Source organism: Salvia splendens, chromosome 17 (genome assembly GCF_004379255.2).
Source record: "Salvia splendens isolate huo1 chromosome 17, SspV2, whole genome shotgun sequence".
Lineage (NCBI taxonomy): Eukaryota > Viridiplantae > Streptophyta > Magnoliopsida > Lamiales > Lamiaceae > Salvia > Salvia splendens.
In genome coordinates, this window is record NC_056048.1 from 20,699,568 (window position 1) to 20,715,485 (window position 15,918).

Genomic DNA, 15,918 nt, shown 5'->3' on the forward strand with positions numbered 1-15,918 from the left:
ATTCCAATTTTGAGGAAAACTTTCATACTGTACCAACCTCATAATCCGTTATTTGGAAATATAACCTAATCTTTAGCCACAAGAACGCCAAACTTTTACTTGACGAAAAACATTTAACGCCTCGACTTTTAATATTAAATAAGGATTCAGAAAACTTTGCATCAAGACTGTATCTATTAAGTGAATCAAATAATGTACCATTACCATCATAGTAATCATTTCGGTACGATGTAGATACACCATATCCAATCTTGTTATTAAAACTTAAGTTATCCAATCTACTTACGAAAACAAGAGTTATAGCATATTCAGGCTCATAGAGATAATCTTTAAGATCTAAATGACATTCGATGTCTAAGATCAATCTGTAAGTCTCAATGCCTCTATTCAATGCTTTAGTCATGTTTTCCATGAACAAATATTGTTCAACTCCTTTTATAAATTGGATTGAACTGAATCCATGTTTAATATTAGACATATGAATTATAGCACCAAAGCTTAACCACCAAGTATTACTAGGCTTTTCGATAAGATTTAATTCAAAGTAAACAAAACCGTTATGTTTAACTTTCTTATCGAACCAAGCCTTTCTTTTCGGAAAACTTTCTAGAAGTGTTCTATTTACTTGCAAATGAAACACTTCTTTTCCTTATGGATTTACTTTTCCGTACCTTTCAGAAAAGGTTAATCCTTCCTTTTTGTCTTTCTTACTTGGTTTTCTTTACTGGTGTCAATACCTCCAAGAACTATGAGATTCGCAATTTTATAATTTATCTTCTTTAATCTCCCTTCCTTTTAAACTAACATAGCCTTTGATTCTTTAAACGTCCCATTTATCTTTAATGGTGTAACAAATCACCTGGAACTGGCTAAATTCAACATGTAGGGAGTTCATGATAAATTGGGCCGAGAATTGCTCAAGAACCTCCATTCTCAAGGTCGTTAACTTTACTGCCAAGTAAAACATGTTTGTCACATGATCGTAATTAGCCGAGACCAGTCAAACTTCTTTGTAGTAAGCTCATGCTTTATACTTCCTACAATTGACTTATCAGCCAAACCCGATTGAAAACACTCTTTAATTTTCTTAATGAATTCCCTTTGCATTTCTGTCATGGGCAAAGATGATTTTAAATTATCTGCCATCATCATCCTTATAAGGGTCCTGTTTGATCACTCTCAAGTCTCACATTGAGATTTTTATTTACAGAGTGACATCTATAATGGTTGAGGATTCCTCTTCTGTTAGTATGACATGATCTAATATCTTTACACCCAGCGTTAGCCGGATCTATTCAGACCATTCTCCATAATTTTGCCCATTAATTTAATGACAGAGTTAGCATATGCATACAAATTTTATAAAGCTGCAACATTTATACATGCTTATCTATACGTGCTTGAGTTCTTTAACACAGATTCATAAATGGTAATAAAACTTTAAATAACATGCATTCAAGTAACCTTTGGGTAATACTTAAGCACATGTACTTTTAGCGATGCTATGTATATACTTTAACAATTAATCAAACTAAACATATATCAAATAAGCATGTTGCCTTTGGGTATACATACTAAATGACACATGAATAAATGATTAATCCACTTCGTATTTATTAACTATATACAATGATCCACCTTTGGGTGATCTCCCAGTATATAGATAATAAAATAATTGATCAATCAAACTCTTATGTCATTTATAGCATCTCTATAATCATGATCAATTAATCATCATTTATCATTTTTAATAAATAAATGCAATATAACAAGACCACTTTGGTGATAAACAAGTTATATATTATTTAAATATTAAAAACTTTAATGGGTAGAATATCCTTATATTGTTTTTAACATTTCATAAAACAATTACCCAACACACAAGCGGAAACATATTAACCAAAACCGAAAAATCCAAGGCCATTCAAATTTCGATTTTGAAAACACATAAATGGTGAATTAACCAAATCTAGATTGGCTCTGATACCAACTGTAAGCCATTTCTCAATGCTTTAATGATTTCGATAATGAAATCTATGTCTAGATTTGAATTAATTCAACCATAACATTTATACTATAAGTGGGGATGAAATCACCAACCTCCATCCATGCTTTCTTCTTTTGATGTAGAGGTTGAATCCACCATTTGATGTTTATTCTGTCTTTCGACTGAAAACTCTAATTGATGTTATCCCCTCTTTGACCTTAAGACTTCAATGATTCTTTTGATGGATGAAGAATCAAGAACACTTTGTATATATATATTCTGTGACTTTTCTGAGTATATAACTCGTTTAAGAATGTTGTATATAAATGAATGAGAGCAGACATGTACTTATAGACGCTGCATGCCTCTTCATGAAAAGTGACGTCACTTTGTATTTATCATCCCATGCATTAACCGTTGTATACGTCGGTTCATATAGAATAACCGCCATATGGTTAAACTTCTTGTATTACACAAATACATGTACATCAACTGCCTCTCAAATATGTCGGTTGATTAATGAAATCAGTTTACTAATAAACTAATTTCCACCGTCACGTTCATACACTTTAATTATATATACATGCTCTTTTTCATATAATATATATATATATATATTATAATATCATAATTAATAGGTAAGAGAGGAGGGTTATCAATACCCCCGATTCTAATTCATTAATAGAAACCGATCCATCACGGTGTCGTCTTTAATATTAGAATCCCCTTCAAACTTTTAATATTATGAACTTGAACTTTAATTTTGAACCAATAGATACATAGGTCACATAAGAATATAAATATTCTTACAACAAATACTACAAACAAGTCATAATACATAAATTTGAAAAAGGGAATGAATTTGTTTTAGTACAAACCTAAAATGGGTATATTTTATCCTAAAACCAAAAATAGATTTGCTTTTGCAATACCATGTTATTTATCTATTTTATTTTAGTTTTACGAGTATTTTAGGGTATAATTAGAGATGTTCTAAAGTAATTACTGCAAAAATAAATGAAAATTTGCAAAATCAGTCAACTTAAATTATAATTTTAATATGAGAGAATCATACCTTGGTTCTTTTATTATAAGTGAAGATAAATTCGAAGGACGTACATACAAATTCACGAATACCGTTTGTATCTACTCATTTAAGTTATTGTGGATAGGTTGTACTTGTATTTATTCTTTAAAGTGAAGATAAAAATTTTGTATTACAAGGTTATGATACAATTTTTACAATGATTTACTAATCATGATAGTAATTTATTATAAACAAATTAAAATCAAATTGTGTGTTGTTAATATGCAGTGTAATTATTTTTGTTGTGGCTATTACATTAATTACAAACATAAATAATACTCCAACAAACATAAATAATACTCCAACAAATTTCTCCCCATTTTTCACAACCTTCCTCTCGTCTCTCGATCTTTTGCGTCGACACTTCCTGATTAAATTACTACTTGTTCGGCGAATAGATTCATGATTCTTGCGCTAATTTCATGGTGCTTGTTCTTCTTTTTCCTGAACCCCTCGATCTTTTGCACATGGTAAGTCACGCTTTTTCCTCATCTTCATCCTAAGCTTTTCTTATTTTTTAATCAAACTACTACTTGTCCGGAGAGTTGAGTTTTTTTCCTAATTAAATTACTCCTAGATTCATGCAATTCTTCGTTTATGTTATTAGGGCTAATTTCATTGCTAGTTTATGAAAGGGAAATTTAATATTAATACTTTTTATGAAATTGATTTAAAGTCAGCTCTAATTTTTTAAACTTTTACTTCCAAAAATAATCAATATTTTTATTATTGGCCATTGAGTGTAGATATATGCCTACCTTCGGATGGACTGGTCTCATCCTTTCCAAGTGACGAGCCTTTGAGAAGCTTAATCTACCATCTGTGACTATCGGCCATTCTAACCCCCTCCACTTACACACTCTTTCAACTCAAATCAATCCAAGGTGATTCTTCTTTTTAATATTAAACATATTTTCCTGTAGTTTTCAATGTTTAGATATATATAATAAATTTGCAAATTTTTTTTGGAGAAGCATGGAATTCATTTTTTGCCTTGAATATTTTCTGGGTTGGGATATTTCAGTTTCTCGAATTGTTTTTCGTCTCATTCTCTTCCACTTACTCACCCTCTCGGTCTGCATCTGCTTGACACAGCCATCATTTGCTACCACTTGTCGCCGTTCGGCCGGCCGTATCATATTATCTCCTTCATCTCTGCAAAACACACGAAAACCAGTCAAAAGAAGAAGATAAAAAAAAAAACATCTTTTTAGTTTTCTCTGTCTCACCTCCATTGGTCCTTTCTTGACTGCTGTCTCTTTATCTCTACTGTATATCCTTGGAGTTTAAGTCGTTGCGTAGTTGTTGAATGTTTCAGATCTCTAGTTAATTTACTTATATTAGTGTGTTGTTGGATTCTGTCTATTTTTTTATTTTGGTTTCTCTTTCTTCGTGTCTGCATATCCCCACATTTCACTCCAGTCCTGTTTTATTTCATCGTCCGTTAAATTGAAATTTAATATCTTATGAAAGCATAAGTAATAGGAGTACTATAACTAACAAGTCACTTGCTTTCTCTCTAAACTTTCTCGATCAAGAGAAATTCAATTCAATGCAGATCGAAGAACAAAGTCATCTGTTTACTTTAGGCCGTTCACTGAGGTTTCGTTCAGAAGTGCAGTATGAACTAGCGGAAGATCCCTACTACAAATCTTTCATGACAGCCATAACTGACATGTCGTCGAATGATCCCAACCCTGGTGACGCTAGTGATTCAGAAGTCTATACCTGCTTTAAAAACACCCATGCCTGGTATAAGACTCAAAAGAGCTTTGGTAAATTTGAAAATACCTTAAAGGTTGTGCACTTTGACAAGCAGAATTCAGTTATATTAACTGAAAAAGTAGATATGTCTTTGCATGAATGGCTTGCCTGAGAATTAGATGGATTTAAGTCTAAGGCAGCTAACCTTTATAGTAAACCAAATCGTTCTATAATTTGGTGGGCAAAGATCAAGCCGAATTTCGTGTCCATTTTTGGCTCTATCATTCGTGGTCTGAGAGCACTCCACAAAGACGGCAAATATCATGGTAACTTATTGAAGGGAGTTGCTATTAAAGACTTTGAAAGGCATATTGTTTAACATGGTTCAAGGTCCTACTTAGAGTTATCTCACGAGTCAGACTCAAGACATCATCAGGCTTGATAGTTTAATTAGATGGGTGTTAATGTACCCATTTTTACAACAAGAACATGTTCCTGCCCTTCCAAAATTTGTGGATGAATGTGAGCGCTTATGTTTCTTGCAACTAAATCACAGGTAATATTTGTTTCAGAATAATTTTAATATTTCAAATTCAAATATTTTCAAATATTAGTTTTGTTAAAATTTTTTATGCAGGATTGAAAATGAATTGCCCTTTGGTAATGAGTTTCAGAAGATGTTGTAGGTAGCTTCTTTGATCTCAAAGATGACCCTCGCTTCATCCCATGCTTTCCCATCGAAGATAATCTTGTTCCGTGTCCTCCAAATGATCGACCCTGAAGCCATAAGAGCAATCCTCTTTGCCGTTTGAACAATCTGAGATCCTTGAATCTGCCGTCCTGCCCATTTGATGACGCTCCTAATTGTCGTCGATCTCCTCGCAATGCCAAGCCAAAGCATAATCTTTCCCCAAACTGTCCAAGTCTTTGTGCACTTGAAAAAGAGATGGTCTGCCGATTCCTCCTCTCGGCGACAAAGCTGACAAGTAAGGGTCCAGATTCTCCAAGAAGTGTAGGTGATCTCGTGTGGAAAGGCGTCCTCGAAGCGCGATCCAAGTAATGAGCGAGTACTTAGGAGGGACAAAGTCCTTCCAGACATACTTAGCCCAGAATCGTCTCTCACCTCTCGGCCTAAACCAATCATATGCCTCATGGACCCTTATAATTCAATCACTAGCAGCAAATCTAGGAGTCAGCACTGGTATGTGTACATTTTTATTATATACACACACATATGTTTAATGTTTTAACATTATATGACTAAATTACTTTTACTTTCCCATGAAGGTCTTCATACTGTCGGCATCCATCTTTGTTTCAAGGAGGCCGATGACATCCACTTTGTTTTGTTTGATGAAGTCTACAACTGACGGTTGCTTCTTGGGGCGCTTTATACCCCTCACATTCCAGGTTGTAACTATCATCAACATTTCTTAGATTCGGATCCACCCTTCCTGCTCTTTTTCTTGTTGGAAGTTTGATGACCATGCTTTTGATTCCTTCCATTTTTAGCATGTATAATTTTCTGAATAGCTTGTGCAGCTACCTCTTCTACAGAGTTTGAGGATTTAGGCTTTGCTGCTTTCCCACCCTTTAGGAAGCGGGGTAACTTCCTGGTCTTGCTCTTCAATAGATGTAGTTGCCTCTTCCGGCTGGGGCGTGTCTTTCACTCTTTCTGAAACAAAGGAAGCAGCATCAGAAAAATCGGAAGGGGAAGAAAGATCAGAGTTACCTTTCACTCCAATAGCTTGATGCATTCTTCTTGATAAGTAAAAGTGGTTGTTTTGCTACTCGTAAGGTGTGTATGTAATAGACGGATGTGTCGGTGGTAGTCATGTGCTAGGCTAGATCTTTTTGTCGTTGTTGGCTTTTGGTACATTGCTTTTGGTATGTGACTAGGTACTAAAATGCTTGTTTTGTTAGACTGGTTTCCCTTGCTTCCATGCTTACAATGGCCATTTTAATCTATTGAAGAAGTAGATTCGAAGTAAGGATACAACCAACTTATACATAATTCACATCGATACTTTGCTTCATAGAGTACTTAATACAAAAAGACACAATAATCCATCAATCATGGCTAATACATCTTTCCAATCAAAATACCAAACAACACGAATACAATCGCCATGAATCCGAATACTAGGATGCCTACGACCTCAAGCTGTTTCCTGATCAAGCCACAAACAATGCATATCGAATCCTTTGTAGTTTCTTTGATGTAGTGATCACCAATTTCGGGTGTAGAAGTGGCGGTTGAGAGAACATGATTGTCTCCTTTCCCGTATAGATCAATATCAACGTACTCATTACAACATATGAATGATCTCGTGTGTTTGTTACCCAAAGGGCACTTGTAGTAGTACCGTCCATGATGTTTTGCACCTTCGCCTCGTGTGTTTGTTACCCAAAGGGCACTTGTAGTAGTACCGTCCGCGATGTTTTGCACCTTCGCCGGCGCACCGAACCTCCATCTTCCCATTGCCACAGAAGCACATCAGGATGCTGTCCATCTTCGCCGGTTCAAGCTACTGAAAATTAAATGATAAATAACTTCAACCATCGATATCAAATAATCAAACACAGACTTATACCAACAAATAATGTTCGGATGTCTACAAGCCAAATGCAAGAACAGAGCAATATGACTACACAGATCAAATAATCAACATTGGCAAACAAATATTCTCATCTATTCAACCACATTTCCTCAGCTATGTCATAGCGTTTTATCAGCGGGACCATTATCACCATTGAGAAGCACCCCTAAGTCTGCGCCGTCGATTTCAGATTTGATTGGATCAATTGCCATTTCACGGCGTATGAAGTTATGTAAGAGAAAGCAAGCCATTATCAATCGGATCTGCATTTTAATTGGATAAAAGGATGCACTTCGGAGGATCCCCCATCGCATCTTTAAAACGGCAAACGCCCTCTCAATGACATTTCTTGCTTTTGTGTGTCGCATATTGAACAACTCGATAGCATTCTGAGGTGCGTCAGTTCCAGAAGCCCATTCCTTGAGATGATATCGAACGCCTCTGAATGGTGTCAAGACGCCCTCACTATTCGCATAGCCATTATCACACAATAACAACATGATTACCGAACATAGCCATGAGTGTGGATTAGGAAGAATGAAAGATATAGGACACGGTGTGGTACACTTCACCTTTTGGAACCTTCAACTCATTAACCCGAGTCACAGCATCCCTCAGCACACGAGAGTTGCCAGCTGACCCCTCCCATCCAGGTAATGCATAGACCAATTGCAGGTTCCGATCACAAGCCGCGAGTGTATTGGTAGAAATTTGGCCTTTCCTTGAAAGAAACCGCGGTTTGTCTTCAGTACTTACAATCACATTAATGTGTGTACCATCCAAGGCACTCAGGCAGCCCTACACAATTAGACAAGCTGGTGAGATTTATTTATAAAAAAAACACAAAAACATATGGTATTTCATAACAGAACCCCAATAAAAGGTAAACCTTACCTTTAACCATTTCCACCGATTGTCATTGCAATTAGGGATGTCAATGTAACCCGAACCCGTGGGCCGGCCCGAATAACCCGATAAAAATACAGGGTTAGGGTTGTAATTTCGCAGCCCGAATTTAAAATCGGGCCATTCGGGCTGACCCGTTCGGGTTGTCGGGTTAGGTGGGCTGACCCGTTCGGGTTACGGGTCGGCCCGTCGGGTTGAGGGTTTCTGCACAGCGAGCAGTTTTTGTAACGGTCATAACTTTCTCTACAAAGCTCCGATTGAGGCGTGCAATATATCCACGCGAAGCCCTTTCGAAGACGAAGAGAATGATATTTATTAGAGGTTTATCAGACTTCAAAATCGCGAGAAATATTGACTCAAACAAGGCTGCTGCACATCCACATATTTTGTGTACATTTTCTAATCAATTTTCTATCATTTCTCAACAAACATGTAAACATACCAAAATATAGAAATATAATCAAAATCATCCAAGACAACCCTCTAAAACCATGCAAAATCCAAATACGTCAACCGATTATATAAGATCACAAAAAAATCACCATGTGGTTCATGGATTCATAAATACGCGTATATAAAAGCTTTCTTTTAGTATATTTCCAATATAATAGTGCAAAGTGTTTTGACGCCGCTTCGTCATTGAATTATGCGTACTTTGATGATTCTTAAAATAAAGATAAATTATTATTTGACTTATTTACTGCTGGAATAAATTAAATTTGACCAATTATAATTCAAGAAAACTTAGAGTTACTCCAATTAGCTAGCATCTTGATAATTCACTCTTTAACAATTCAAAATATTTTTGTTACATCTACGATGCACCTCTCACGTTATGAAAATTTTATTTAATTTAATACATAAACATACTATTGATAGATATTTTGTAAATAATTATGTAATGAATAAGTTATTTAAATTTAAATAACTTAATCTTTTTAAAAATATTAAAGAAAATTAAAAATATGTATTTCATTATTGAGTGATTAATTAAAAATATGTATATAATTAAAGAAAATTTAAAATACGTATTATTTTTTGAAAATATTAAAAGAATTAAAAATACACATTGGCCCGAATAACCCGGTGGGTTAGCCCGAAACCCGAAGGGTTAGGGTTAGGGTCGAACTTTTATAACCCAAAAAAATCATAACCCGAATAGCCCGTACCCGAATGGCCCGACAACCCGAACGGGTTGGCCCGAACCCGAACGGGTTGGCCCGATTGACATCCCTAATTGCAATCTTCCAACACTGGAGTTGGCTTCGCCAGCAGAACTTCATGCAGGTTCAACAGAGCACCTAGCACTTTGTGCATATACAAAGAAATTGTGGCTCCAGATCTCCATAATTCAAAACCAGCCTTAAGATTCTTTTTGTGGTGCGCTAGGACACCGACGAATATGGCAACCTGTTCCTCAACTCCCAGAGACTTACCCACACGTACCCACCCCTCTCTTTTAAAAGGTAGCATAAACGGCCGAAGGTGTTACGGTCCATTCGCATATTAGCAATGCAATATGCATTAGTGAAGTGAAGGAGACGGTCAATGTGTTCCAATTGTTTTGGGGTCATACGAATGACACTATAGCTTTTCGCCCATTCAAGAAGTCTACGGCGGGAACGCCGAGAACGAGCGGTCATGTACTTTTGAACAATTATGGTTGTCTGTGTGCGATAATTGTTGAGTATGTCTTCAAGAAGCATATAAATCCGTGTGTAATTTAAACTACGACCCGGCATTTGATGTTGTGGAGCAAAAAACGTAAACAATAGGCCCTAAGTCGTTAAGCAGCTCTATAATGATGCTATATCGGTTAACACTATTCCTTACAAATCCAAATACAGACGAATATACACAAACATTATTCACACAAAAAGACCTACAAGCACATACACGATGTACAAAGAAGAAGTATATGTAGTTCTTTTGAAAACGAATCTGTCACAGATCTACAAGGATCTCGTCACTTGTCCACGTTTATAGCAACAATCGGCTGCCAATGTTGAAGTCAGACCGTCGATAGTGCGACGCCTACAATGGAGGATCGTTTCCCTATTTTTGAGTCAAAAGCCAAGGTAGAGAGCTAAAAGAGGTGGTCTGAGGGGCAAAAAATGGAAATCAACTCCAATACTTGATGCGGTCCCCAATGCATCTCCAAATCTTTCCTATTTTGAAAGAATCAAATACCGCCCAATTGGCGTGAACAGTGCGGGCCTCCATCTAATTGGCAGGCCGAAAGAAATGAATTGTTGGATAGTGAACGGTCATGCTTAGCCTATTTCTTGCAAGAATTGCCCAAATCGGGCAAAGTAAACATGGAGAATGGATACGGTCTTTATGTATATCTTTTGCTTATTTAGGGCGTGTTCACTACATCCCTTGTGGGTACTCATTAAATGAAACAAGGGCATAAATGTGTTTCCTGGGCCCACACAATTCACATACTAAATGGGCGTTCATTGACTCTTAATTGGGCTTCAGATTTGAGGAATTGCATTTTGCCATTTTTTTAACCTGCCTTTTTCCGACTGCCAATGACAGGTTTGCCCCTAACACCATTCCATGAAAACTATTTGCCGCGCACATACGAACAATTTAGCGGCAATCGAAAATTGAACATTTTTATGAGGCGTAAATAAAGCTTCCAGTTTCATAACAAACACAGAGCATTACTGAAACAAAAATGCAATCCGGAGCGCTGCGAATGAAAGGGTTCGTGCCACCTACTAAACGGCCAAGGTCTGCGGCAACTGATGGTGGTATCCTCATGGAAGGTGTGTTCAATAAGTTTGACGCAATTGCATATTTTTTTGGTGTTGCTACCATTGTATTTCAGTTAATCAACTTTTGGCAGTTGTGGAATTGGTGTTTATAGGTTCTGTAGGAATAAATTCATCACCAAGGCAGAAGTTTCGGAAGGGAGACCGGACGCGTAGAATGTGGACGCCGCGTGAGGAAGATATCCTCGCAGCGACGCTCCTTGAACTCGTTGCTAGGGGGTGGAAATCAGATAATGGTTTTCGTGCGGGATACCTCACTAAGATCGAGGATAGTATTCGTGCAGAATTTCCAGACTCTGATATCCGCGGGAACCCTCACGTGAATTCAAAAATATCTGCGTGGAAGAAAAGTTATGGTTCTTTGCGAAACATTTTGAGTCGGACAGGTATTGGATTCAATAGTGACGGGAATCACAAGATTGAGTGTGATGATCAGCAATGGGAACAAATCGTTCAGGTAATACCTGGTCTTTTCAAAGCACTTAACCCTCATTCACACACTCATATGTTGTTAGTTTTTTGGTGTTGTTTGCGAATGATATAAAGACCCAAAATTTCAGGCTGATAAAGAAGCAAAGTTTATGCGCCCAAAGTCTTGGCCGTTGTGGAATACATGGAAGAGTATTTTTGGCAATGATCGTGCCGGAGGTGGTGGGGCGGAGCAACTAGACGGAGCGGCTGCTGGAGCGCGTTCCCAACAGTCTGGGGGCAGTCAATCCAACGACAACTACTACTATCCTTCCTTCGATGATTTTTCCCCGGGTGCAAGCGTTCCCGTAAATGATATTCCTGATGTTAATGACCACGTTTCAGGACAGAGTGAGCAGGGGACATCAGCCAACAAAGCTAGCAGCCTCAAAGGAAAAAATGACTCCGGCGACACTGCAATGATGGAGTTTCTTGCAAATCTACACTCGGAGACCAATGCAAGGCTGGAGGTCATCTCGTCAAGGATCGGATATGAGTTTGACCTGGCCAAGGCTAGAGAGGATGTGTTTGAGAAGCTATGTACTGTGGATGGCCTTACTCTAGCGCAACGATATCAGTTATGCAACATCTTGGGTGACAAGCCTCAGCGGCTCCATATATTTACTGGTATGCCCGATAGAATGATACTTTCAGCCTATAGAATGATACTTTCAGCCTATAGAATGATATTTTCAGCCGATAGAATGATATGTGTTTTTGGTGTATAAAATGACATTTTTGTTTAATAAAATGATACTGTTACCTTATAAAATAATACTCTAAGCGGATAAAATGACAGTTAGCTTATAAAAATGATAGTTTAGCTGGAGAAATTGCATATAAGCTGAAAAATGATACTTTAACGTGACAAAATGACATAAAACTGATAAAATGATACTTTTGCCCGATAGAATGATACTTTCAGCCTATAGAATGATACTTTCAGCCGATAGAATGATAGGTGTTTTGGGTGTATAAAATGACATTTTTGTTTAATAAAATGATACTTTTACCTTATAAAATGATAATCTAAGCGGATAAAATGACATTTAGCTAATAAAAATGATAGTTTAGCTGGAGAAATTGCATATAAGCTGATAAAATGATACTTTAACGTGACAAAATGACATAAAACTGATAAAATGATACCTTTTCCCGATAGAATGATACTTTCAGCCTATAGAATGATACTTTTGCCGGGTAGAAAGATAGGTGTTTTTGGTGTATAAAATGACATTTTTGTTCAATAAAATGATACTTTTACCTTATAAAATGATAATCTAAAACGGAATACAGTAATATAGTGATGTGTTAAACGTCTATTCATTCACATGTGATAAAACCAGAAAAGTTTAGTTAGAGGGGGATAAAACCAAATGAGTACAATATCACATAGTTTGCAAAAAGTTTCGAAAAAGATCAGTAGCTAACAACAAATCCTATCTATTCATCCACATGTTCATTGCTAGTTGCTCCCTGGTTTTAGTCCATTCGGCAGTTGGCTCGACGCAATTCACATAATCAGCGCCTATGTTTTCTTCTGTGTTGCCCAACTCCGCCAAATCAGCATCATCAAGCTCCATTTCGACCGGATCAACCTCCATCTCCCGCCGAATAAAATTGTGTAGTAGAAAACAACACATAATCAAGCGGATCTGAGTCTCAATTGGATAGAACGATACACTTCGAAGGATACCCCAACGCATTTTTAAGACTGCAAAAGCTCGTTCGATTATGTTTCTTGCCTTAGTATGGCGCATATTGAACATTTCTTTTGGATCCTGCGGGGACTCGGTTCCTGGGCCATACTCTTTCAGATGATAACGCACGCCACGGTATGGTGTGAGGAAGCCATTACTGTTAGCATAAGCATTATCACACAAGTAGTAACAACCTACACGTAGATCATTCAAATAACATCAGCTTGATGATTTTCTATTTAAGAACACATATTTGAATAAGTGGACTACCCCGGTATAGAACAACATACCTTGGGGCACCTTGAAGCCATTATACCGGGTAACTGCATCTCTAAGAATACGGGAGTCGCCAGCAGACCCTTCCCACCCGGCTAGTAGATACACGAATTGCATGTTTCGATCACACACGGCAAGGGTATTAGTCGCAATTTGCCCCTTTCTGGTTCTGTATCGGGGCTTGTCTTCATTGCTGATGAGTACGTTGATGTGTGTTCCATCAAGAGCACCAAGGCAACCCTTCAATAAAAAACCAAAATTAAGTGAGCCAATTTAGGTGAACAATTGTATAAAAATAACTTGTAGGTTAACAGCTGATAAGTGCATTACAGAGTATAATACCTTAAACCATTTCCATCTATGATCTGTGTTGTTTTCGGCGACGGGAGTGGGTTTGGAAATCAGCACCGAGTGAAGGCTGAGAATTGCACAAAGCACGTTGTGCACAATGTGCGAAATAGTGGCCCTAGATCGGAGGAAATGGAATTTAACCACACGGTTTTTATCATGATGAGCAAGTACCCCCAAACTCATGGCAACCTGTTCCTCGATTCCTAAACATCTCCCGATGTGCAGGCCACCCCGCGCATGTAGTATACGACATAACCGTCCAAAGGTGTTGCGGTCCATTCGCAATTTGGCGATGCAATCCGTATCACTAGCATGCACAAGTCTATCTAGGTGCTCCACTTGCATAGGGATTTTTTTCAATATACTATACCGCTTTGCGTGGTCTAGGACCTTTCTTTTTGCCAGCCGGGTGCGGGCATTAAGGTAATTGTGCAAGAAATAGGTTGCTTCAATACGATAAAGTTGCATAATGTCCTCCAATACCATGACCAGATGACCGTGTTCACTTGTGCGGCTAGACATTCCTTAATTGCAGAAATTGTGTGGATACCTCTACAATTGCACTGGCAAAATGACTTAACAGATACGTGCTCAATGATATAGTAGCTCTACAGCAAATTACAAAACAATACAGATACGTGCTCAATGATAAAGTAGCTCTAGAGCAAATAGGCATTATAAACGATATCACGGCACAAATTTAAGCACAACATATGCCATCCAAATGCTAAGAATTTACAGACATATACACTCTGTATCACATCACACACAGCTTCACAAATCCAAAATTTTTTAGAACACAACACAGGATATGGAGTAGATGGAGAACCGACGACTTACTTGTGGAGGCTGGAGTAGAGCTTGCAGATCCTAAATTCGTCTTGGATGGGTAATTTCACGCCTGGTACAGCCGGTGTTCCCTGCGACGAAACACATAATCAATACAACACTTGGAGCCCGTATCTTCGTCTAAGTTAGGGGCCTGTTTATTGCAGAAAAAATTAACCTGAAGCAGCGTTGTCGAGAAGTATGATGATCAATTTTCCTTGAGTAAAATGGCAGCGGCTCACCAATAAACTCGAATTCGACTCTGAAGCACGAATCGGGGATCTAGCTTCGACGATTTGCGAGAACACCGACCTTAATTCCGCCTCCGTCGATGGCTGCGAACTACCCAGTTATCGCCGCCGTTGTAGAGCGTTAGGGCTTCGGTCTTCCTCACAAATTGAAGAAGTGATTTCAAATTAGGGGTGAAAACCGAGCACCTCAGGGCCACATTCGACTTTTGCCATCCAATTCCTGATGCGGTTTTCGATGACATTTCAATTAGCACCATTTTATCAATAAATGCTATTGCCTTATTTACGGAGTGAACAGTGCGGTCCTTAATAAAATGCAGGGCCATCCTCATTTATATCAAGACTAGTGAACACCCAAATATGACCATAAATGAAGCATAAACTGTCTATCTCTAAAGTAGTGAACACGTCCTTATATTATTGAACTGTAGTTTGAACTGGAGCATATATCTTGAATTTGTCCAAATCCAACGCCAATTCTATCTCTTTTTCCTTGTATGGCTATTCATCTAAGATGCTTTTTGTTGGTTTGGAGCTTACTTTGAAGAAGCAGCCCCCTACCCTCTTTTTGAGTTTTTGAGCTGAAAAAACCCTTCTTTTTTACCAAATCCCGTACTTTAAATTCCAACACACACATAAAGTTTGAAGCTTTTGATTCTGCAAAAAAATACTACTCCCTCCGTCCCATAATAGATGGCACATTTGGGGATTGACACGAGATTTTAGGTGATGTTGTTTTGTGTGTTACGTGGAGAGAGAAAATAGTATATTTATATTAATGTGAAAAAGGAAATGTGACTCTTTTATGGAATAAATTAAAAAGGAAAGTGTGACATCTATTATTGGACGAATGGAGTACTATTTTCTTTGTTGTTGCATGTATGGGGAGGCGTTGAGTAAATAAGGGATTTATTAAAAGTAACAAAAATTGCCCAAGGAGATGTTTATAACGAGGAAGAGGCGCAACCACATGTGTT

The 15,918-nt window shown here is 37.6% G+C and overlaps 1 protein-coding gene and 1 long non-coding RNA gene across 2 annotated transcripts; one reads left to right on the forward strand and one right to left on the reverse strand.

Moving 5' to 3' along the window:
- Positions 1-4,485: 4,485 nt before the first annotated feature.
- On the forward strand, positions 4,486-6,590 carry LOC121774083. Its single transcript, XR_006044911.1, has 3 exons — positions 4,486-5,334; positions 5,416-5,979; positions 6,066-6,590. It is a non-coding gene; the product is annotated as an uncharacterized LOC121774083 (long non-coding RNA).
- A 907-nt stretch (positions 6,591-7,497) lies between these two features.
- On the reverse strand, positions 7,498-8,282 carry LOC121774447 (putative nuclease HARBI1). Its single transcript, XM_042171322.1, has 3 exons — positions 8,268-8,282; positions 7,944-8,176; positions 7,498-7,843 (listed from the first exon to the last, which is right to left on the reverse strand). The coding sequence occupies exons 1-3, from the start codon at positions 8,280-8,282 to the stop codon at positions 7,498-7,500; spliced, it is 594 nt and encodes a 197-aa protein (XP_042027256.1).
- Positions 8,283-15,918: the final 7,636 nt, after the last annotated feature.

Excerpts from the sequence above, each read along its gene's own strand:
- LOC121774447 (XM_042171322.1), bottom strand. Across the intron at positions 7,844-7,943 it reads AAGGTTCCAAAAGGTGAAGT|TGAGGGCGTCTTGACACCAT; the intron begins GTACCACACCGT and ends CTATGCGAATAG.